General features: G+C 46.8%; 1 protein-coding gene across 1 annotated transcript in view; it reads left to right on the forward strand.

Annotated features, from left to right (window-relative positions):
* Window positions 1-24,613, forward strand: part of LOC147423168 (putative receptor-like serine/threonine-protein kinase At5g57670) — a 38,610-nt gene extending 13,997 nt beyond the window's left edge. The window contains exons 9-11 of the mRNA XM_086501035.1: window positions 23,434-23,569; window positions 23,767-23,916; window positions 24,034-24,613. Of these exons, the coding sequence (XP_086357161.1) occupies window positions 23,434-23,569; window positions 23,767-23,916; window positions 24,034-24,183 (436 nt within the window). The 3' untranslated portion in view covers window positions 24,184-24,613. The remainder of the gene's footprint in view (window positions 1-23,433; window positions 23,570-23,766; window positions 23,917-24,033) is intronic.
* The last annotated feature ends 666 nt before the right edge of the window (window positions 24,614-25,279 follow it).

Consider the following 25,279-nt stretch of genomic DNA (forward strand, 5'->3'; position numbering starts at 1 on the left):
ATAAAAGCCTGTTCAACTGCACGCTGTCTAGTCCTGTTTTTTCTGGACAGTGACTCTTGCAACAGCAATGTGCATAATGCATCAAACTTGACAACTTCTGGATTTCCTTGGGTCATAAGTCTCCAAGTACTGGCAAAAGTCTGGTAGGAATCTGGTAAGGCATCAAGAACAGTCTGCACAAGGGAACTGTCTGAAATGACTTCACCTGCAGAAATAAGTTGCTCATTGATATCCTTGACACTAGTAAGGAAAGTGTCCATATCATCTTCCTCATGCATAATCTTCGACTCCAGCTCTTTACGCAGCAAAGCAATTTTAGCCTCATTGCGGCTTGCATAAAGACCTGCTAGAATATCCCAAGTCTGTTTTGCAGATTTTGCTGAATGGATGTGAGGAACAATGGTGCGCTTCACAGACAACGCAATCAATGCATGAGCCTGCTCATCCTTAACATCCCAACGAGCTTGTTCTGCCGTAGGCAAAACAACTCTAATAGCTGCAATCCTTGCAGCAATAACTGCAACATCCTCAACATCGCCTACATCCTCAGAACCAGGACGTACATCAATGCCCTGCACAATGTTCCAGACACCCTTTGACACAAGAACATGTTGCATCATATAAGCCCACATAGGGTAGTTGTCCCCATCCAACCTGTCCTCAGCAACAAACATCTTGAACACATCTGTGTTGTTGCTGTCAGCCATGGTAAATGTTGCACCTGATGTGAAAACTGCCCGAAAATAGGAGAAACGGAGCGGGAACAACCTGTGCTATATAGCACAAACCGTAGAAGATTGTAAGGCACCTGCTATGCAAAAAACGGCACTGACAGAAATTCTGCACAAAATGACGAAATAGCTTGTGCAGTACTGTCTGTAGTGGAAACGGAGGCTGAAATGAGTCCGAATCAAAATTCTGAGCAGACCAAGCTCTTCGAGCATTTCCCAAAATATTTGTCGACCTGCGAACGCTCGCCAAAGCTCACTGAAATCGGAGAGAGTGAGCAGGCGTGTGCTGGAGCAGCTGGCAACTAAGCCCGGGAGGACGTGACCTGCTCTGATACCAATTGTTGGAATTAGGGTTGCAGAGAAACGCACAGCTTGGAGAAGACGAAGGAAGCTCAAGACACACAATAGAGAGTGTGTTACTTAGTGTGCAATGGAAAGATAGATAGCCCTAGAGCGATGGGCGTATATACAATGCACGGGGGAAAAAACCTCCTAAAGAGGGAAAAAATGCCCCGGCGGTCCTAGTGTGTTCACACACATCACTACCACATGTATATGGTAACAAAAAGTGCCACCACTTGCTCTCTAAGCTCTGGATCCATCAAGATCCTCTCAGGGATGCGCAACATCGTACTCCCTCTCTCTGTCTGTCTGTCACAGTGAGAATCACTGGTGCATGGTCGGAAAAAGTAGTCCTTGTCAGAATGCAAACAAATCCACCCATATCACAGATGTGGTCAGTGGCATAGAAGCGATCTATGCGAGATAGATTCACTCCTCCTACTCTGTTGTCCAAGCGAGAAAGACAAGCTGTCTGGGGGCCTCACAGCCAAACATCAGAAACTCTCAAAGTCATTCCGAAGCTGCCAACACAGCCCTGTGTATAGTAGCATGGCTACCTTCAATCTTGTCAGAGGGGTCCTCCAACATGTTGAAGTCTCCCCCAACACACTACTGCTTTGCATGTGGCAAAGACTCTACAATATGAAACCAAAACTCTGCTCGTGCACTTGCCACATTGGGCGCATATATGTTCAAGAAGCCCATGAGGCAACCCTAAATCCGCATAGTAATCCACTGAGTACTGCCTGGCACAATAATACCTTTGTCCACAATGGCCTACTGCCATGAGTCCGCAATAGTCATACATACCCCTCCCTTGATACCACCAGGTCCAAATGCGGCTGACCAAAATGTCTCACAGTGACCACACAAAATTTGACCACATCGTCTAACGCGGGTCTCAAAGAGATGATGCTCTTGAAGCATAAGAATATCAATCTCACCACCCACAAGGCATCGTTAAAGCTCGTGACACAACCGACCCCGTTGGCGTTGAAACTGGGGCCCTCCTTATCCCTGCACATTCCATGAGACAATCCTCATGGAGTCATTGAGAGGGGCTGCCGGTGGTGAAGGTGAGGTGGAGGGTGGAACTGTGGCCTCATCCTACTTGAAGGGGTCAAAACGGCTCCCTGTGGGAACCCACTACTGCTGGCCTGGTGTAGGACGACCACAAGGGGGGGACCGAACTGGCGTGGTGGTCCCTGATGGTGATGACCACGGACCTGCTGCCATCCCTCCTCTGCTTGGGCATCAGGCTTGGAGGAGGAACCTGCCTGAGCTCCCTGTCATAGTTACACGGAACGAGAACGGGGGGCTCCGGGACGTTTCCGGAACAGGGGCCCCTTGGGGTGGGGGAACGGGAACGGAGGCTGGAACGTAGCCTTGAGGGAAAGGGAGAGGGAGAGGGCGAGAGAGCCTTGAGGGAGAGGGTGAGGTAGAGAGCTTGAGAGAGAGGGTTTAAAGCCCTTTTTAATATACCCCCCCAAAAGTTCAAAAGACCTGTCCCAAATTGTCATTTTTTTAACTTTGGCGTTCCGGATTCTGCCGATCCGAGTTCTGAATGCCGTTCCAGCCGTTCCGGGCCACGTTCCCGTTTCCGTTTCGAGGAGGCGTCGGGCTTGGGAATGCATTCCAGGAACGGAAGGGTCCCGTTCCGCCCGTTTCTTGTTTCTATGCTCCCTGTATCTGTCTGCTGTGTCTGGCCAGCCTTAGAAGGCTAGGTTTGGGTCTGTGCCGAAGGTCTGGGTTTCCTTCGTGAACATGCCTTTGCTAGATGGCCCATCTCTCGACAAATAAAGCATTGGTTCGGGAGGCCTGAGTACTCCACAGTCTAAGGAAGCCAACCACCATTCATCCGAGGTAGTAGAACGACCTTCGGGAGGGTGTGGGTGTCACAAACTAGAATGCGTATTGTAGGTATGCCAGCTACCTTGGCAACTACAGAGGCTGCTGTGCGAGGTGTCTCCAGGACACTCCCAATCTCTGAACCAATCCTGGAAAGGAGCGGTAGGTACTCCCTCCTCAGGCCTAGGAAGCACATTGAGATGGAGAAGCACATTGAGATGGAAAGGTCTGCTTGCTCAACGAGAACATCGGTAGCTGGATCAAATCCATGGCGCCACTGTCGAAATGAGCTCTAGCTGCTCGGATGGATAGGGGGCTCATCGCAATGACCTTGGACACCATCTCGGAAGACTCAAACTCTATCTAATAGTAGCCGCGCCTAAGAAGCTGAAAGTCGATGAGCCCATCTCTACTAAAAGGTTGGCCTGGAGGAGATGTCGCACCTCGCCTCTGCTAGCGGGAGGGGCAGCGCGCGGGCAGGGCTAGCGGGCCGAAGGGGGGGCGAGCGGGAGCGGGCGGGCGCTAGGAGGAAAGCATTGCGAAGGGCGAGGAGGGGGAAGGGGGGCAGTGATTGCGATAGAAGTGCGCAGGGTGGGCAGCGAGCAGCAGCGAGCGTCTCCCACTCCAGATAGACATATTGCAGCACGCTAAATTCTCTGTTTTCTACCCCAAAAATGCACCAAAACACCTGTACATCAATCCCCTCGCTTCCCTGAAGCTCCTGAGGATATTAGGGATCAATTAGGGTCAAAACCTTAAACCTGCAAAAATACACAGCAGGCTATAATTTCCTATTTCGGGCTCTGTTCCGCGTGCCGGTCGCATCCATAGCAAGCCCTCGAGCTCCCGCACCTTTAGGGATACTTGCCCTTTGAATCGGACAAGATTTCTTGCGTGAAATCTCTCCGTATTCACTCGTACCTGCATGGGATTAGCAATTAGTTAATCCAGTACCTGTGCAAGAGGCTCTTGCTTCGGCAATCGCGCATGAACCCACACAACTGTACATACAGATGAAAAACCCTCGAGCGGGGCATCACGATTTTGTATTCGAAGGGGGAGAGAGATGCATGAGAGCGGAATCATCGTGCTACAGATGACAAGGGAGAAGGCTAGCTTTCCATTAAAGCTATGATCACCTGCACCCACTACTCACACACACACTTGTGAAGCAAAAATCAGCCTCCACTCTCAAATTGGGCACCCCCTCTTCATGCAAACGTGAAAATTGACGGGGAGCCGCCATGTGTCAAGTCTGCCTCTTTTGAGTTAAATTCCTACTTATAAAGTGTAGCGAGGGGCCTAAATGGCTTTGAACTGAGCCTAGACACCCTTTTATTGCTTGGATTTCAGCGCCAATTGGCCCGACCATCTCGTGGGCACCTGCCCTTCCGGACTGTGGGTGAAACTTTTGGCCGTCGATCGTTTCACAGTGGTCACACAATGTCCGGCCATTTGTGACTTCAAAAAGAGGGTCCCAAAAATTAAAGAAAAATCAAGGGAAAGAAACCAACAACTAAGGTTAGTGATTGCCACAGCCTCGTGATATACCTCCCTCTTGAAATCGCAAACGTCCTTGATTGCATATACATGCCATAGATGATTTAGTGCGATTAGCACCCTTTTATCATCACATCTATCCGCAAGAAAGCTGCAATATATTTGGTGACTTTAGCAGTTCACACTCTTCTATCCATTTTGCATCCATAAGTGGATAGTACTTGAACTTCACCCAATACTGTCGTGCAACTTTTCCCTTAACTTTTCTTTCCTTATGTGCCAAAATCTGCTCCGGTACCAAGATCTCATCAAGTTCCTCAACTTCTAGTTGATCCTCATCTGACATATCTTCTGGTACATCTCCCAGGAAGGGTCTTAGATGACTCATGTGAAATGCATTATGAATCTTCCAAGTATGAGGCAATTTCAGCCTATAAGCAACATCGTTGATCTTGTCAAGTACTTGAAAAGGCCCATAGTAACGCATCTTGAGCTTGGGAAATAACCTTTCCTTGCCCTTCATCTTCTTTAACCTTGCCTTTTTAAACCGTAAGAGTACCCAATCACCTGGTGAAAACAACAATTCACGACAATGACGATCAATAGCCCTTTTCTGCTTTGCTTGAGTCTTCTCCAAGGCAAGCTTGATCTTTTTATACATTTCATCCATGTTCTCAACATATCGATCTGCCTCAAAAATCGTGTCCTTTGTGTGCAAAATAGGAGGAACCTTTTTGCCACCCTCAAAAATCTCAAAAGGTGCCTTGCCTGTTGACGAATGCACCGTATTGTTGTATGCATACTCAAGCATGGTTAGATACTGTTCCCACTTTCCCTTATTATTTGACACATAACATTTCAGCAGATCTAAGACAATAGATTTAGCCTCTTCTGATTGTCCATCGGTTTAAGGTTGAAATGAGGAGGAAAACTTGAGCGTGGTGCCCATGTTTTCAAAGAAGCCTCTTCAAAATAGGATGGTCATATGAGGATAACGATCACTGACAATAGACTGTGGCATACCATGTACTTGAACACATTGTACATAAACAACCGTGCCATCTAGTCAGATTTTATCTTCTTCCTAACAGGAATAAAATGGGCCTGCTTGCTGAACTTGCAAGTAATGGTCCATATATCATCATTCCGTGTCGGTGCTCTTGGAAGATCAAAGAGAAAAACCATAGCAATACTTTCCCATAGCTTATCTGGAATTGGCAGTAGCTGTAACAACCCTGGTGTCCTTTGCTTGTCAAACTTGAATTTTTGGCAAATCACGCATGCTCGCACAAAGGCATCCACATTTCTCCTCAAAATAGGCCAATAAAGAATGTCTTGACCGCTTTCAGTATCGCATCTATACCACGATGCCCTGCATATGGTGGGACATGGCTTTCTACCATAACTTTATGTCGCAATGGCCTAGTGACACATAGTCTGCCATGCATCATCATACAACCATACTTGAGGAGGTAGTGTTCGTGACGTTGCCCTTCTTGCAATTGTTCAAAGATCCTTGCAAAATCTTCATCAATAGCATACTGTTCCTTCATGTCATCAAGCTCATGATGATAAGGAATTGACACAGCTGAAATTTATGGCTTTCTTGATAATGTATCAGCACAACATTCTTCTTGCCTTTCACATGCAAACTTTGAAAGTGGAACATAGAGAGAATGTTTTCCCATCGCATATGCTTTTCAGATAACTTCGAGTGTGTCAAGAAGTATCGCAAGGTTTAATGATCTGTCTGGACAACAAAATCAACACCTAACAGGTGGTGCTTCCAACTAGAAAGCGCATGAATCATGGCGAGTAGCTCTTTCTCATAGATTTGCATAGTCTTTTCTGGCCCTTGCAAGATTCTGCTCTCGTAAGCTACTACCCGACCATCTTGCATTAACACTGCTCCAATACTATTGCCACACGCATCACACTAGACCATAAATGACTTCCTGAAATTACATAAAACAATTACTGGATCCGAAGTCATCTTTTCCTTTAGAGATTAAAAGCTGAAATCTCTTTTTGTGTCCACTTGAACGTGACCTCTTTCTTTTATAGAGCATGAAGGGGTGAAGCAATCTCGGCAAAGTTCCTTATAAATTTTCTGTAGTAAGAGCATAAGCCCAAGAAGCTACGGACATCATGATTAGTCCTCAAATCAGGCCATGTCCTAATTGCTTCAACCTTGGCAAGATCCATTCGGACACCGTGCTTTGACACTATGCGGGCAAGAAAGTGAATCTCTTCCAAGAAGAACTCACTTTTCTTAGGATTAACAAGCAACCTGTTACTGCGTAGCTCTTCGAAGACAATGGTTAAGTGACGCCTATGCTCCTCATTCTTTCATGTCATCAAAGAATGTGCCGAAAAACTTTTGATGTGGGATGAAAATCCGATCCATCATTCTGTTGAACGTGGTAGGAGCATTTGTAAGACCGAATGGCATCACTAAGAATTCATACAGACCAAATGTCGTCCTAAACGTAGTCTTGTGCACATCCTCTGGCCTGATACGAATGTGATGGTTCCCACTCTTTAAGGTCTATCCTGTTGAAAGCACCCTCTAGTCGGTCAAGAATATCATTAATCCTTGGAATAGGAAACCTGTTCTTGATGGTATTCTTATATCAGGAACTAGTCCAATAGCGGGTCTAGCTCTCTTCGCAGGAGGTGGCACTGGGGTTCTGTCGACCGTTGGCGCGGGCGTCGGCTCCTCTGGTCTATCAATGCGTTTGGGACAATTAGAATGATTATGCCCTGTTTGAAAGCATCCAAAGCATTGGCCTTCTTGTAGTAAGGTGTCTCATTGTTGAGGCCTCAAATGAGGCCTTTGCGGTTGATTTTCACGAGACTCTCAAGAATTTGTTCGTTGTTGCCGAGAGTTGTGGTTAGTGGCGGGAGATTCTTCTGTGGTAAACTCTAGCTTTTCCTTCATCAGTTTGTAGCCGACCGCGGCATGGTCCATAAGTTCTTGCATGGTAGAGACTTGCTTGGATAGACAATATTCCTGCAATGATGATGATAGTCCAATGGTGTATCGCTCGCATTGGGGCTCCAAGGGAACAGATCTAAAGGACACCGGAAGGTACACGTCGAGAAACCTTTGGTTATATTCGTCCATGGTTTTAGTGGCAAGCATTTTCAAGTTGCCCCACTCTGCCAAAATCCGGACTTCAAACATGGAAGTCATGTAACTACGTGCAAAAACTGTCTTGAGCTTGCCAGGTCCTTGGAGCATGCGGTTGTGTCGCGATTGAACTCCACCATTGCATAGCATTTTCTTTAAGAAATCCCGCTGCTCGAGAAATCTTGGACTCTTCTGTATAGTTCCCTAAAGCATAGATGTTGTCGAATTGCTGTATCTTTCACCCCAGAAAAAGTGAAAAATTTGACTGTCGTGCCACCATCTTTGAAATCTTTGGGTTGGTTAGGTGCTTATACTGGGTATGGATAATAAGGGTATCCATATGGGCTCCAACCATTGTAGCTTGGTGGCGGTGGTGGTGGAGGTGGGGACAATGGCGATGGCAAAGGCGGTTGCACTGGATCAGTGTCAGATGGCTGCACCATATTCATGAAGACTCCCCAGATCGGGTCAGGCGGCTGAGAAGGTTGCCGGTTGGAAGCTCTCGTACTTTCTGGTGCCGGAGGAGGAGGTACCACCTGGGGCATCAGAGGGGGTAACATGTAGTTCAAAAATTGTTGAAAACTTTGTAGCATCGGAAGATTCTGCTGAGGATGCCGCGAAAGAATGTCGTGGAGTTTGTTGAGCAAAAACTGCAAATATTCTACTGAATCCATGAATTCCAAGTCTTGGGTTCTTTATGGCTTTTGCCCTGTAAGACAGAGCGATGAAGATGGGAGCGCGCCCGATGCGCGATGAAGTAAGGGTGGAGTGGCTAATGAGTCCGGGGTCGGAGCACGAAGCTACCTCAGATAAAAAAATCCAATAGCTCTGTCTGCTCGTTTATAGGACCGGTATGCTTTCAAACAAGCACATGCCTGATGCTCTGATACCACTGTCACAAGACGGGCACCACATGCCAATAGAAAAGAATAGATTGCAACCTTAAGGACTTCAAATAACAACCGAACTGTAAGAGAGAGAGAACACGCGACACGGAGTGGCGGAATTCCACCCCAGAGAGTATTGGCCCCAAACCTTGGCGCCCCTTTTGATATTTCTTTATATTGCATCAACACAGTACAAGCCGGTACTCCAGACTTTGCACCTTCTCTAGGAAGCATGCCAGAGAATGAGCCCTAACCTCATATTTAAAGGCCATTGGCCTGAAAAGCAGTTACAGTGAAAAGCCTTCAAAACTCAAAAGCTTCTGGTCCAAAAAGCAATGCCAAAAGCTGCCAGCGTAAATCATGGAAATCCATACAGCCTGCCACGTCATCAGCCAGTGCAAAATGCGAAAATCCGTACATCATGCCACGTCATCAACCAACGTGATTTTCGAAAATCTGCCACGTCATCAGTTTTTGTGTGTGTGTGGGTCCTGCTTTATTTTAATCCTTTATGTCACTTGGGTCCCATTGAACGGTGTCCCCATAAGTCGGTAGGACTTCTTCTTCTGTTACTTGTTCTTCTTAGGGTTTAGGCCCCTCGACCGACATCTGCAAGTTGGCCCCCTTCTTTAGGGCTTTGACACATCAGCGGTTTGTTACAAGAACGGCCATAACCGGGTTGGAGACGGGGCTGGACGGCTAGGAATGGCCGGCTAGGCGCATGCCAGGCGGGAACGCATGCTGCCGTCCCGGGGACGGACGGGGACTGCGGACCGGGAACGGATGGGACAGCCAGGGACGGACGGAAAACGACCGGCAAGGAACGGATTTTTTTTTTTCAATTCAAATTTTTAGCCGTTTGAAATGGTCAGCAGGGCAGCCCAAAGTCTATTTTTGGGGGAGGCTATAAAAGCACCCTTTGGGCCTCTCAAGGCTCAAGCTCTCATTGGCAATTGCTCAAGGCTCAAGCCTCTCCTCTCTACGGTCTACCTTCAGCAAGCTCTACCCTTGAGTCTCTCTATGCTCAAGCTCTACCCTTGAGTCTCTCTACCCACTCTCTCTGAAACCGGCCCGTGGTGGGGCGGTAGGCGTTGGCTTTCACCCGAAATTCTTTACTTTAGACACACACACAGAGCACTTTGCAAAGAGAACCTGTAACGGGAGTTAACACTTCATCACACACACGGCTCGGAAGCTAGAATGCTCCGAGCAAACGCCGACAACCTGTAGGCCCCAAAATTGGCGCCCCTTTCGGTATTTCTTTATTCTTTAGGAGGGTAAATTATAAGGTAAGGTCCTGGGAATCCTTCACGTGTATCCACCTAGATACCATTTGATTTGGCCAAATTTCGGCAGCATAACAGCCCCAAAACTTGCGAGAAACCAATTCCCCTGCTGGAACTCGCTTGCACTGTCGTATACCCTCTGATTCCGGTCCAAAAACAGTAAATTCAGCACGCTGTATTTACTGGTTTTTGCCCTGTTTTCAGCCCCAAACAGTCCCCTAACTGTCCTTTGCCAGTGGGGCACGATTCCCAATGATCCTGGCGTCCGTATGGCTGAAAAACAGTGAATTTACAGCGCATACACAGCACTGATTTTGCACCTGTACGGTGAGGTTATGACCCTCACCAGTGCCTGCTTTGGAGCAGCAGTTAGCTACCCCTGTTCCTGCTCAAGGAGGCTCTTGCCTCAGCACAAAAGCATGAACCCACACAACTGTACATCAGTCAAATGAGTAGCCCTCTTGTGGGGCATCACATAACTGCACGTAGGGGAGAAAGAGAGCAGTATGTAGCGTGCGGGGCATCACTCCCGTCACCATACTGTACATAGAGGGCAAGGTAAGCATTCCATAGCTTCTGTACCTGTTGCAATCCGCCTGTGGCTGAAAATGGCGCCCCCTTTGATGATATGCAGCTCGTTTTTGCCTCCCAGAGTGGCAGAATCGCTCACAAGCTGACACGTCGCTCAGTTTCCGAGTTTGGGCTTTCCCTGCTAAAAATATCTCAATTGGTGCGTCAGTTGACTTCGCGGCAGAGTTGTAAAGTGTTCCCCTAGTCATACCGAAGGTAATGACGCGAACACATTTCGTGGCCCAAAATAGCAGTTCCCTAAATTTTAGGAGATGCTTCCGTTGGGCTCCCACTGGTCTTCTGACCATCTATCCTCATTGGGACCGCATCCAAAAATGCAATGTGGCCCAACTGTCGGATACTTTTTGTTGGAAGTCCCACCTTGACTTTACGCCTTAATTGAGTTCACTTCCTAGTATCCACCAACTTGCTAAGTGCGACGGGGGGACCTATATGATCTTGATCTGAGCCTAGACATCCTCTTACCATACGAATTCCAGTGCCGACCACTTCCCGTCTGCGGGTGAATCTACCGTTCACATTGGCCATACAATGTCCGACCGTTTGCTACTTCAAGAAGAGGGTCTTAAACAAATAAAATAAACCCCATTGGAAAGAAACCAACAACCAAGGTTAGCAGTTGCCACATCTCTGTGACATGGTTAATAACTGCCACGTCCTCGTGACATACCCCCCTCTTGAAATCGCAAACGTCCTCGATTGCATACCATAAATACACGCCACTGATGATCTTGTGCTATTAACACTCTTTTATCATCGCATGTATCCGCAAGAAAGGTCGTAACATACATAGATACAAATGACTTAATGAGGCCTTCATACTTTTGCCATTTCCATCTATGGCACTGAATTCATATGTACATTTGATGTACTAGCTCTATCATTACCCCTCCTTTGCACATGTTGGGTTGGGGCATAAGTAGGCTGTAACCCAAAGGCTTCAAGGTAAAGCTGCAATACATTTGGTGACTCTGACAGTTCATGCTCTTCCATCCACTTTGCATCCATAGGCGGATAGTTCTTGAACTTCACCAAATAACGTCTTGCAACTTGTCCTTTAACTTTTCTGTCCTTATGTGCCAAAACTTGCTCAGGTACCAGGATCTCATCAAGTTCTTCAACTTCTGGCTGATCCTCAACTGGCATATCTTCTGGCACATCACCCACGAAGGGTCTTAGAAGACTCACGTGAAACGCATTATGAATCTTCCGCGCATCAGGCAATTTCAGCCTGTAAGCCACATCGCTGATCTTGTCAAGCACTTGAAAAGGCCCATAGTAACGCATGCTGAGCTTAGGAAACAGCCGTTCCTTGCCCTTCATCTTCTTTAATCTTGCCTTTTCGAACCTTAAGAGAATCCAATCACCAGGTGATAGTAGCAATTCACGACGGTGACGATCAGCAGCCTTTTTCTGTTTTGCCTGAGTCTTCTCCAAGGCAACTTTAATCTTCTTATACATCTCATCCATGTTCTCAACATATCGATCTGCCTCAAAGATCTTGTCCTTTGTGTGCAAAATGGGAGGAACCTTTTTGCCGCCTTCAACAATTTCAAAAGGTGCTTTGCCAGTAGACGAATGCACTGTATTATTGTACGCATACTCAAGCATAGGCAAATACTGTTCCCACTTGCCCTTATTATCTGACACATAGCATTTCAGCAGATCTAAGACAGTAGAATTGGCCTCTTCTGACTGTCCATCAGTTTGTGGATGAAACGAAGACGAGAACTTGAGCGTAGTACCCATGTTCTCAAACAATCCTCTCCAGAACAAACTGGTCATGCGAGGATCACGATCACTGATAATCGATTGGGGCATACCATGGTACTTAAACACATTGTACATGAACAAGCGTGCCATCTGATCAGATTTTATCTTCTTCCTGACAGGGATAAAATGGGCCTGCTTGCTGAACCTGCAGATAATGGTCCATATACCATCATTCCCTGTTGGCGTCCTTGGAAGATCAAAGATAAAGTCCATAGCAATGCTTTCCCATGGCTTATCCGGAATCGGCAGTGGTTGTAACAACCCTGGTGCCTTTTGCCTGTCAAACTTGACCTTTTGGCAAACTATGCATGCTCGCACAAAGGCATCCACATCTCTCCTCAAGGTAGGCCAATAGAAGAACGTCTCTACCGCTTTAACTGTTGCATCAATGCCACGATGCCCTGCATACGGTGGGACATGACTCTCTTCCATGACCTTATGTCGCAGTGGCCTCGTGACACAAAGTCTGCCATGCATCATGATAAAACCATCTCTGAGGAGGTAGTGCTCGTGATGTTGCCCCTCTTGTAACTGTTCAAAGATCCTTGCAAAATCTTCATCAGCAGTATACTGTTCCTTCATGTCATCTAACTCATGATGATAAGGAATTGACACAGCTGAAATTTGTGGCTTTCTTGATAACGCATCAGCCACAACATTCTTCTTGCCTTCCACATGCATAATCTGGAAGTGGAACATGGAAAGAATGTTTGCCCATCGCATATGCTTTTTGGATAACTTAGACTGTGTCAAGAAGTATCGCAAGGTCTGATGATCTGTTTGGACAACAAAATCAGCACCTAAGAGGTAGTGCTTCCAACTAGAAAGCGCATGAATAACGGCCAAGAGTTCTTTCTCATAGACTTGCATAGTCCTCTCTGGCCCTTGCAAAATTCGGCTTTCATAGGCTACTACCCGTCCATCTTGCATTAGCACTGCTCCGATGCTACTGCCACACGCGTCACACTGGACCACAAATGACTTCCTGAGATCTGGCAAAACAATAACTGGATCTGAAGTCAACTTTTCCTTTAAGAGACTAAAAGCTGAAATCTCTTTTTGGGTCCATCTGAAAGTGACCTCTTTCTTTTGCAATGCGTGAAGAGGCGATGCTATCTCTGCAAAATTTCTGATAAACCTTCTATAGTAGGAACACAATCCCAAGAAGCTTCTGACATCGTGCACAGTCTTCAAGTCTGGCCATGTCTTGATAGCTTCGACCTTTGCGGGATCCATTCTTACACCATCCTTTGAGACTATGTGGCCCAGAAAGTGGATCTCTTCAAGGAAGAATTCACTTTTCTTAGGATTGACAAGTAACCTGTGACTGCGCAGCTCTTCGAACACAATGGTCAAGTGACGCCTATGCTCCTCTTCATTCTTCGAATACACAATCATGTCATCGAAGAATGTTCCAACAAACTGTTGATGCGAGCGGAAAATCCGGTCCATCATTCTGTTGAACGTGGCAGGAGCATTTGTTAGCCCAAACGGCATCACTAGAAACTCATAAAGACCAAATGTCGTTCTAAACGCAGTCTTGTGCACATCCTCTGGGCTTATACGAATCTGATGGTACCCACTCTTCAGGTCTATCCTGCTGAAAATTGCAGCACCCTCTAAACGATCGAGAATATCATCAATGCGAGGAATAGGAAACCTATTCTTGATGGTATTCTTATTCAACGCACGGTAATCAATACACATGCGCCATGAGCCATCCTTCTTCTGCACTAGGAGCACTGGGGAGCAAAAGGGTGAAGAACTAGGCTGAATCAGCCCCTTCTCTAATAACTCCTCAACCTGGCCCATAATCTCTTTCTGCTGCGCCGCACTAACCCTGTAGGGAGGTCTATTTGGTGGGCTACACCCTGGCACCAAATCTATCCGATGGTCCTCAGGTCTCTTTGGCGGCAATTGCGACGGTAATGAATCAGAAAAACAGTCACTAAACTTTTGCAAAAATGCTGACCTTTCTTTATCTAACACAGATAAATTTGACTGATCACTATCTGAGACATCACGTGCAAAAATCAAGTACACAGAAAGATGATTCTTTATTACAGAAGTGATAGCAGAAGCAGATACAATAGGGACTGACTCTCCTTTAAGCTTTACATCCAAGATGTGAGTTTTGCCCCTATGCTGTACAGTGATCTTTTTGTTGTAGGCATCCAAGACTCCATGCACTCGGAACATCCACGGGATCCCCAACAAGGCGTCACAACCTTCCAGCGGCATGATGTAAAACTCTTCAGTGTCCACATACGACTGAATATGCAGACGCAGTTTTCCAATGATGGGAGTAACACACTCTGATTGGCCAGGACATGCCAACCCTGCCTCTGCGGTGTACCCCATCTCTTCAGCTTTGATGCCGAGCTTCATAGCTAACTCTGGTGAGATAAAGTTGGCTTTGGCACCTGGATCAAAGAAGATGAGTGCCGTCTGATCCCTAACTTTACCCCATGCCCTGCATAACTCACTGGCATCTGTGCTGGGTCTGTCACCCACCATGTCTGGCACTAAACCTGCCGTGGGTTTAGGCTTCTTGCCTTTCTGGTCTTCTTTATCCTCTGAGTCAGCTGGCCTTTTCCTTTGTGGACAATTGATAGAAAAGTGACCAGGCTGCTCGCATATAAAGCATTTGTTCTCAGCCATTAGGACCTTCTTTTCCTCGAGCGACTTGCGCACAAAAGGCTTCCTTTTCTGTTTCTTTGCCTGCGCTCCAGAAGTCCCAGCTGAATCCTTGTCTTTGGTGGCCTGTTCTGACCCCTGTGACGCATCAGGAGCCGTTTTCACAAAGGGCTTCTTCGCTGAATTTTTCTTTTGCTGCCCTCCTTTATCATTGCTCGGAAATCCACTGTCCTCTCCTTTCAACAGGGCAAGACCAGTGTTCGCAACTTCCATAAGCTGAGTAAGGGTAGCCACTCTATTCTTTGTACAGTAATCGCGAAGCCCTTTAGGCAGCCCACAACAATACTTCTCTATCTGCTCTGTCAGTGGCACAAATCTGTAGGAGGTCACTGAGAGTAATGCTTTACAAAACCTCCTATTGTACTCCAGCAAGCTCTTGCACGAAGCTGCCGTAAGCTGGTGCCAATCTGTCAAGACATCGGCTTCAAATTCATTTGATAGCCAAGCAAATGCAAACATTTGCTTGAAGTAAACCCAAGTGGCGGGTGCCTGTCCTTGCATTAACAATGTCGTCCACCATGTCAGCGCATTGTCCTTTAAGAAAGTGGCAGCTTTCCTAACCTTCGAGGCCTCTATAAAATTCCCTCCCGCATAAGCTGTATCAAACTGCTGGAGGAAAGTGAGTGCCTTTGTCTTGTCCTCGAAACCACTGAAGGTACTGAACTTTACCGCTGCACCACCTTCTTTGTAAGCCTTCGGCTTCTCTAGTGCCCCCAAATTGTCATACGGAATGGTCTGCAACATGGGCACTGTACTAGGCATGATTGGCACGTGTTGGCCATTCACATTTTGCGTCAGAGGTGCGATATCTGGCTGCTGTCCAGAAAAACCAGCCATGCCAAAATGACCCTGTGGCACCCCAAACTGGCCCTGGTTGCCGTGGAAACCTTGCTGCATGCCGATAGTACCATACATGGGGTTTGGCATGATGCCTTGCATACCCCCGAACACTGTTCCTGGCATGTACGGCTGACTTCCAGACGCATAACCAGCCATACTTTGGAACACTGATCCACCCCCGAAATACCCAGGATGTACCGTGGGTGGTGGAAAAACTGATTGCATAGCCTGGTATCCAGCTCCCTGTCCATTCAAGACAGCATGTTGGCTCTGAAAGGTGGCGGGCTGAACTGGCATAACCTGTGGAATAGGCGTTCTAGCCACCTGTTCAAGCACGGGAGGAACCTGCTTTGGAGCCCCCGACTCCGCAACATGCGAGTGTTCCCTTTCCTCCTGCGCCTCATGAAGTACCTGGGCTTGAGCTTCAACAAGCTCTGTACGCGGCGTCGGTTGCCTATTTTGCTGTTGCACTGGTGGCGCTTGTAAGAATTCCATAAACCTCGGATTCTGCACCAGCTGCGAAAAGACATTCACCGCGGCAACTAACTGAGTCTTTAACGCATCATCCTCAAGTTGCCCTGTCATAAAGCCCTGTACTACTGGAGGGACATTCATGTTGACAGGAGGTACAGACTGACGTGGCCGTGAGCTCTCGCCAATCTCAAAAGCCATAGGAATCTCCTGCCTGTCCTTTGGAGAGGAACCCTCTTCCATAATTCCCTTCCCCTTGTCGGCCATAGTGTAATCCCCGCGTTCTTGCACTGTGTGTCTTTACCTTGAACAATCCAGGCTCACTCTTTGAGGAAAAAGTGATTGATGTCCCGGCAATGGAACCATGAAACCGGCCCGTGGTGGGGCGGTAGGCGTTGGCTTTCACCCGAAATTCTTTACTTTAGACACACACACAGAGCACTTTGCAAAGAGAACCTGTAACGGGAGTTAACACTTCATCACACACACGGCTCGGAAGCTAGAATGCTCCGAGCAGACGCCGACAACCTGTAGGCCCCAAAATTGGCGCCCCTTTCGGTATTTCTTTATTCTTTAGGAGGGTAAATTACAAGGTAAGGTCCTGGGAATCCTTCACGTGTATCCACCTAGATACCATTTGATTTGGCCAAATTTCGGCAGCATAACAGCCCCAAAACTTGCGCGAAACCAATTCCCCTGCTGGAACTCGCTTGCACTGTCGTATACCCTCTGATTCCGGTCCAAAAACAGTAAATTCAGCACGCTGTATTTACTGATTTTTGCCCTGTTTTCAGCCCCAAACAGTCCCCTAACTGTCCTTTGCCAGTGGGGCACGATTCCCAATGATCCTGGCGTCCGTATGGCTGAAAAACAGTGAATTTACAGCGCATACACAGCACTGATTTTGCACCTGTACGGTGAGGTTATGACCCTCACCAGTGCCTGCTTTGGAGCAGCAGTTAGCTACCCCTGTTCCTGCTCAAGGAGGCTCTTGCCTCAGCACAAAAGCATGAACCCACACAACTGTACATCAGTCAAATGAGTAGCCCTCTTGTGGGGCATCACATAACTGCACGTAGGGGAGAAAGAGAGCAGTATGTAGCGTGCGGGGCATCACTCCCGTCACCATACTGTACATAGAGGGCAAGGTAAGCATTCCATAGCTTCTGTACCTGTTGCAATCCGCCTGTGGCTGAAAATGGCGCCCCCTTTGATGATATGCAGCTCGTTTTTGCCTCCCAGAGTGGCAGAATCGCTCACAAGCTGACACGTCGCTCAGTTTCCGAGTTTGGGCTTTCCCTGCTAAAAATATCTCAATTGGTGCGTCAGTTGACTTCGCGGCAGAGTTGTAAAGTGTTCCCCTAGTCATACCGAAGGTAATGACGCGAACACATTTCGTGGCCCAAAATAGCAGTTCCCTAAATTTTAGGAGATGCTTCCGTTGGGCTCCCACTGGTCTTCTGACCATCTATCCTCATTGGGACCGCATCCAAAAATGCAATGTGGCCCAACTGTCGGATACTTTTTGTTGGAAGTCCCACCTTGACTTTACGCCTTAATTGAGTTCACTTCCTAGTATCCACCAACTTGCTAAGTGCGACGGGGGGACCTATATGATCTTGATCTGAGCCTAGACATCCTCTTACCATACGAATTCCAGTGCCGACCACTTCCCGTCTGCGGGTGAATCTACCGTTCACATTGGCCATACAATGTCCGACCGTTTGCTACTTCAAGAAGAGGGTCTTAAACAAATAAAATAAACCCCATTGGAAAGAAACCAACAACCAAGGTTACAGTTGCCACATCTCTGTGACATGGTTAATAACTGCCACGTCCTCGTGACACTCTCTCTTCTCTACCCTCTCAACTTTGAAGCTCTTCTCTACTCTCTCTCCACACAAGCTCTCCTCTACTCTCTCTCCACCATCATGTCATCTCAAGCTAACTCCACTTCTCAAGCCGGCTCTTCTCGACGGAGGCCCGCCGTGCAAACATGGTCGCGGTGGGATGAAGTTGATTCTATCGCACGTGGTCAAGGTGGCGGTGTAAGACCATGGACATGCAAGCTATATCCGTACAAGAGAACGAGTGGTGCAAATAAAGTGCGAGCCCATCTTCTTCATGAACCTGGTCACGAGGTGAAGTTTTGCCCACACATTACTCCCGAGAAGAGGTTGGAGCTTCTTGAGAAGCTCGCGGTGTATGAAGTCGCGGAAGCGGCCAAGAGGTGCCGTTTTGTTGCCGTTGATCCCTCCCTCTTGTCGGTGTCTAATACGTTGTTGTCGCTCCTTAGCCTTAGCTTGAGCTTGTATCTTTTTCAATTCTGCTTGTGCCTTGGCTATCTTTTTTTGATGGATGGCACGTAGCTCCTCTTGGCTTAAAGGATCATAGTATCTTAAAAATTTACTCCCATTGAGGAATCCAATGGTTTCAACTCCATCAAGAGTTTCCACACGAATGGTACCTTGTGGGGTGATTTCGCATACTCTATATGGTCCTTTTCTCGCATATTTCAACTTTTTCTTTTTGTTACATACTCCATACTCCATACATAAGGACTTTATCCCCAACCTTGATATCCTTGTTCTTTTAAATGACGGCCAAAACCATTTCTTTCTCCTATCTTTCTCCACAAGTGCATTTTGCACAGCCAATTGTCTTTCTTCATCTAACCCATGGCGACACCGCGAGAGCAAAGGCAAGCCAACCTTGGCTCCACCTCTCAAGCGTGCAAGACAAATGCATCTACATCGGGGGCTTCCATTGCGCATCGCCAAAGCACCCCCAACGAAAATTGAAATCCTAAATTAAAGAAAGAGGTGGATAGATGGGTTGCCCGATTCTTCTTCCACGACCACATTGCCTTCCATGCTTCGCGGTGAGTTTCCATTGTGACTTATGGCATGTGCACATTGCAATCTCCCATTTTGTATTTCATTATGGGGTCTCGACTCTCCATACTAACAACATGCTCTATTTTGTGTGGATAGGTCTCCATACTTTCGAACCATGGTTACGATAATAGGGGAATATGGCCCCTCTTATGTGCCATCTTCATCGGAGAGGCTTCGCACCACCCTCCTTGACAAAGAGAAGCTTGCTGTGGAGCAAGCGGCCCAAGCAACAAAGAATTTGTGAGAGACCAATGGCGTCTCTCTCCTTGTAGATGGATGGAGCGACACCCGCAAGCAGTCCATCCACGGAGTGGTGGCCTACTCTCGTGGGGGGATGTACTTTGTGGAGTCACATGATGCATCCGTCAGCGGCAAGGCCCGGAGATGCTTGTTGCGGAGTGGACAAGAACCTTAGAAATCATCGGCCCGGAGAATGTCCTTTGTATGGTTGCAGATGGAGAGGCGTCAAGTAGGGCAGCCGGGGCTATTATTGAGGGCATGTATCCCAGCATCCAGTCACATTTTGCATGGCGCATTGCCTCAACAACCTCCTCAAGGACATAGGGAGCTTGTCATGGATTTCACCCACCATTAGTGACGCCTCTCAAATTGTCTCCTTTGTGCTCAACCATCAAAAAGTGCGCCATGAGTTCTCAAAGAGGAGGCACTTGTCCTTGCTCAAATATTCAGAGACAAGATTTGCATTCAATTGGCTTATGCTAAGCCGCTTGTCTACATGTGGTGGAGCCTTAAGGAGCCTCTTTCTCAGTGATGAGTTCCAGGCCATGCTGGAGTCTACATCAACAACAAGATTGAAATGCCGAGAATGGGCCGACGATGCCGCTTGGTGGGAGGAGGTGAAGACTCTTGACGCCATGGTCAAGCCTATTCTACACCTACTTCAAGTTGTGGATAGCTTGCAGCCATGCATCGGCAAAGTCTATGAAGCCATGGATCGGATGATAGAGACACTTGAGAAGCTTGTGCCTGACCCTATTTAGTATGTGGAGATTCGTGGCTTGTGTGAGTCGAGGTCGAATAGATAATACTCTCCACTTCATGGTTAGCTTATGTGCTTGACCCGGAGTTTCAGGGAAGGCGTCAAGAGACCGACAAGGAGGTGAGCAAAGGATGGCGGCTTGCATTGGAGAGCCTTGAGCCTAGCAGTGACATTAGGCGCAAGATTAGAGATGAGCTACTCAACTACAGGCAAAAGAAGGGCTCCTATGGATGTGTAGATGCACAGGTTGATCATAGCAAGATTGGCTCGGTTTTGTGGTGGGAGGACCATGGAGGAGATGTCCCACATTTGCAGCGCTTGGCTGTTCGTGTCCTTAGCCAAGCATGTACCACTAGTTTCTTGGAGCAACTATGGAGTTTGTACAGCCACATTGCCTCTAAGAAGAGGAATCGCCTTGGGGTCCAGAGGGCCAATGATTTGGTGTTTGTGAGCGCTAACTTGCGCATGCTTGCCAAGAGCGTCACACACAAGGTAGATCCCTTCACTGAGTGGGAAATGGCACAAGAGAATCCATCTATGGCCGAGACACTTTTGGAGGAGCTAGAGGAGGATTGCGAGTCTCAATGCGAGCCTCGTGAGGCCTCATATGTCGTTGACGACCTCGACTACGGCGATGATATGGAAATTCAGCAGGCGAGCACTTCCGGAGTTTGATGATCATTGATCACTCTAGAGTCTAGAGTCTACTCCTCTAGAGTCTACCTAACCCTTTGTACTTTTTGTTATCCTTGAGGCTTGTCCTTTTTGAGCCCTTGTGGCATGCACTTTTCATTTTGTATCCATCGATGTTTTATTAGCACATTTGCGCCTATATGACTCATGCTCTTTGGTCTATTTAGTGTAAATTTGTGGTCAAAGTGATGCTCTATGTGTGTGGCACGTGTGTAGGTCAAAAAATGCCAAAAAAATTGTTTTTTTTTTTTTGCCTTTCCGACCCCGTCCCTGTTTCCTGACTATTACCCCGGTCCGTCGTCCCATGTAACTATGCCTAGTGGAGCATTCAAATCAACAAAAGGTACAGATAGGGGTGGCCGTGAACTCTCGCCACTCTCAAACACTGGAGGAGGAACAGTCTGTCTGTCCTGTGAAGAGGAACCCTCCTCCTTGGCATCATTCGTCCTATTAGCCATATTGTCATGCCGAATTCTCTGTTTTCTGCCGCGAAAATGCACCAAAACACGTGTATAGCGATCCCCTCGCTTCCCCGAAGCTCTTGGGGGTAATAGGGATCAATTAGGGTCGAAACCCTAAACCTGTAAAAATACACAGCAGGCTGTAATTTCCTGTTTCGGGCTCCGTTTCACGTGCTGGTCGCATCCCTAGTAAGCCCTCTGATAGTTTGTAGGTCTATGGAGGATGCAGTCGATGGGGAAGAAGAGCCATGGTGAGGAGCTCGGCTTGCAGAGAAACGAGAGCGAGAGAGAGTTTGGTACAGCAAAAACAAAAGAGGACACGCTATGCTTGATTCTTGTTTTGTGTAAAAAAAAAAAACCTTACATATAAAGCAATGCTTCTTGCCATGCAAACTAAAACTCCAACTGAACCTGCCTGCATGTGATAAGCAGTGTTCCCACGAGCTAGATACCTCTTGGGCTTGGAAACCCAGCACCCTCGAGCTCCCGCACCTGTAGGGCTACTTGCCCTTTAAGTCGGACGAGATTTCTTGCGTGAAATCTCTCCGAATTCACTAGTACGTGCGGGGGACTAGCAATTAGCTAATTCAGTACCTGTGCAAGAGGCTCTTGCCTCGGCAATCTGGCATGAACCCACAATTGTACATACAGATGAAAAGTCCTCGAGCGGGGCATCGCGAATCTGTATTCAAAGGGGGAGAGAGATGCACGAGAGCGGAACCATCGTGCTACATAAGACAAGGGAGAAGGCAAGCTTTCCATAAAAGCTGTGATCACCTGCACCCACTACTCATACACACTTGTGTTCACTTGTGAAGCAAAAATCAGCCTCCACAACCTGGAAAATTGACCGGGAGCCGCCATGTGTCCAGTTTGCCTCTTTTGAGTTAAATTCCTAGTACCCACCTACTTATAATGTGTAGCGAGGGGCCTAAATGACTTTTAACTGAGCCTAGACACCCGTTTACTGCTCGGGTTTCAGAGTTGACTGGCCCGACCATCTAGTGGAGACTTGTCCTTCCCGACTGGGGGTGAAACTCTCGGCCGTCGAACATTCCACACTAGTCACACAATGTCTGTCTTTTTGTGACTTCAAAAAGAGGGTCCCAAAAATCAAAGAAAAATCAAGGGAAAGAAACCAACAACTAAGGTTAGTGGTTGCCACAGCCTCGTGACAGAGCACTGTTGAGACGAGGACCCTCGGACATTGTACTTTGTGAAGCAATAATAATAAAGAAATACCGAAAGGGGCGCTAGTCTTTGGGGCGAATCTCTCTAGGCACGGAACTACACCGTGCCGTGTCGTCTCTCTCAGTTTTGTTCAGCTCTTTCAGTTTGCTCTCGTGTGTTGTGGTAGATTCTACGCTTGGAGTGTCCAAGTCTGTTACAGTGCTCAATGATTCTTCTCCTACGAAGGATGTGATCCCTTTACTCACAACACACATGGATTCTATTGACGAATCTTGCTAGCAGGAAATTGTGGCACCTGACCATTCCGGCTCAGGCGAGAACAATGAAGAATCCAACGGACATCGTCCATCTTCTCAAGATTCGGAACAGTACGGGCCGTCCCCACCCAGTGAGACTTGAGTACGAAAGGATGGAGATGCAGCGGCAACAACAGGTTGACGCTTGTGCCCAGCAGATGCTTCAGTACTGCAAGGATCCTCAATATGTGAAATTTTGGCCGCTATTCCAACCTTGATATGCTTCCACCCATGGTGCATCAGTTTGATCTCCATTCTTGGACCACGATTTACTGCATTACATTATGGATCATGTGGAAGGTTCGTTGTGCTCTCATTTTATGGTTCCAGCCTGTGCTGACATCTACCACCTTGGTAGCTATGGGGTCAAAGTTGTTGGATACTCTTCGCAGCCAGTGGGATTCATCAACAAGCTTCTCCAAGGTAGTGGAGTGGCGTAGATACTCTGTTCTGTGGCTATGGGAGCGGTCTTCCACATTTTTCAGTCTGGCTCAGGGGACACATCACATGTCATTATGCACCTTCTCGGTGGTTCACATAACTACATTCTTCCTATATGCCACCGTGATGCGTAGCTAACCCTCCAGTTTATACTTCCTCCAGGAGATAGGCCCATTGAGCATCCCCAGAGGTCTCTCGTACACAGCATATAGCTCCATTTTCCAGAGAGAGAGAGAGAGAGAGAGAGAGAGAGAGAGGATTCCTTCTTTGTTCCTTGCACATGCCTTTGTCTATACAGTGAACATTTCAACATGAAAAAAGCTAAACTGACTTGATTGGCCTCTTGTCTTGGCAGGCACCTTGCCCCAGAGTATTTCAGGCATGGTATCGTACATGGAAAAACTGATGTCTTTGCTTTTGGGGTTCTTCTACTGGAACTTATAACCGGGAGAATGCCCATTGATGATGCACAACAGAGCCTTGTGATGTGGGTAAGTCTTACAAAGGTGTTTGTAACTGTTACTCTTAATGCTTCAAGACCTGTACTGGAAAGATGTTATGTGTTTCAACATCTTCATCAGAAGCCATCTCTTACCATGCCAAAGGATGGATCTGAAGTGCAAAGATGTCATCTTTCTCACAATCAATGTCATCTCATACCAGAGGATGGGTCTATTTCCTTTGCCAGGCAAAACCTCTGCTGGAGTCATCTAGGATAGAGGAACTTGCAGACCCAAGGCTTGAAGGAGCATATGATCTGCAGGAGATGCAAACCCTAATCATGGCAGCTGGTCTGTGTGTGCAATCCTCTGCTATTTGTAGGCCTTTTATGGGCCAGGTAAGCTATGAGCCAAAAACCTATTATACTCATAAATGGTTAAATATATACATACACACACATTCATGTGGAAATTAAGAAAGCTTTATTTTGAACTATTCTCTGATGCTTTTATAGGTTTTGGAGTCGCTAATCAGCTCGCATTCTGTGTCCTTCAGCACCTCATTGTCACAATCGGACCTTCACTATGATTCTAGTGAAGAATACTATTCTACCATTTACCGCAGCGATTTGAACCGCCACCGAGAAATTGCTCTACAATTCTAGAGCGACAACTTGAATGTGGGGTACCATATCATATTATATTATAGATTTTCATCCTCATGCCTAACCCCATGCTCTTATTGTTTATTTATTTTAATATTTTTTTAACAAACCGTCCCAGCTTTAAAATGATCCACATGAGCAATTAAATTGATCACTTGCAAAGAGATGGGCGAGAGTGCTGGTATTGTCACGGGTGTGCCTGGGACACTCAAGGTTACAGGTGTGCCTGTGACACTCAAGGTGGAACCTTCACCGAAAAGTGTCCCAAGCACACCCGTAACAGGTATGGTGAGAGGACATATGTTTAGATGATGTCTTTTTAGTCGTTCCTACAACCAACAACTAACTATTGTTGTTGCTTGTCCAATATTGTTGTATGCCAAGGATTTTCAACTTATGTGCAAAGAAGTTAACCCTTTTTATTTTTAAACTGATTAGTCGATGACTTCGTTTTTTTCAATGTTCTCCCTCAAGACTGTACCCTAAAGCGGCCATGACTTAGATCCACACTTTCCTCTCCGAGCCACAATGTGCGCTCTCGATTGTGATTCTCATCACCACAGTCCTAGAGCATCGAGAATCACTTATCAGCCCCATACATAGTACATCACATGTATTTTTGGTCCCACAGTCATATTTGACCTCCGAGGACAATAATAAAATCTCTCTCTCTCTCTCTCTCTCTCTCTCCTTCACAAAAGGTTGAGCTCCCTTCATATTAGGGAAAAGGAATAGTTGCCCATTAAGAAAGCACAGCTGTTGAAGCTAGATTACAAGATACAACCATATGTGAATCCTCTGTGTAGTGCTTGCCAAAAAACATTATTGATAACCAAAGAAAAAAGGGCATACTTAAAACTTTCCCGGTTTTAGGTTGAAATTTTAAACATTTTGTGGGTATTTAAGCCAAAATTTGTAAAATTCTATCAACATTCTTTAAGGCAATCTTAGAATCTAGCCGGGATATTGCAATTTAAGCCGGTTAAAAACACACTAGTGTTGGGTATACATATGAAATAGGCACCCACATCATCATATTTGATTTTCTTTTTAGAAAGTAGGCGATAATTTCTCCCTTTCAATTGAATTCAAACTT

This window comes from Adiantum capillus-veneris, chromosome 26 (genome assembly GCF_014529385.1).
Source record: "Adiantum capillus-veneris isolate H3 chromosome 26, ASM1452938v2, whole genome shotgun sequence".
In the NCBI taxonomy this organism is placed as follows: Eukaryota; Viridiplantae; Streptophyta; class Polypodiopsida; order Polypodiales; family Pteridaceae; genus Adiantum; species Adiantum capillus-veneris.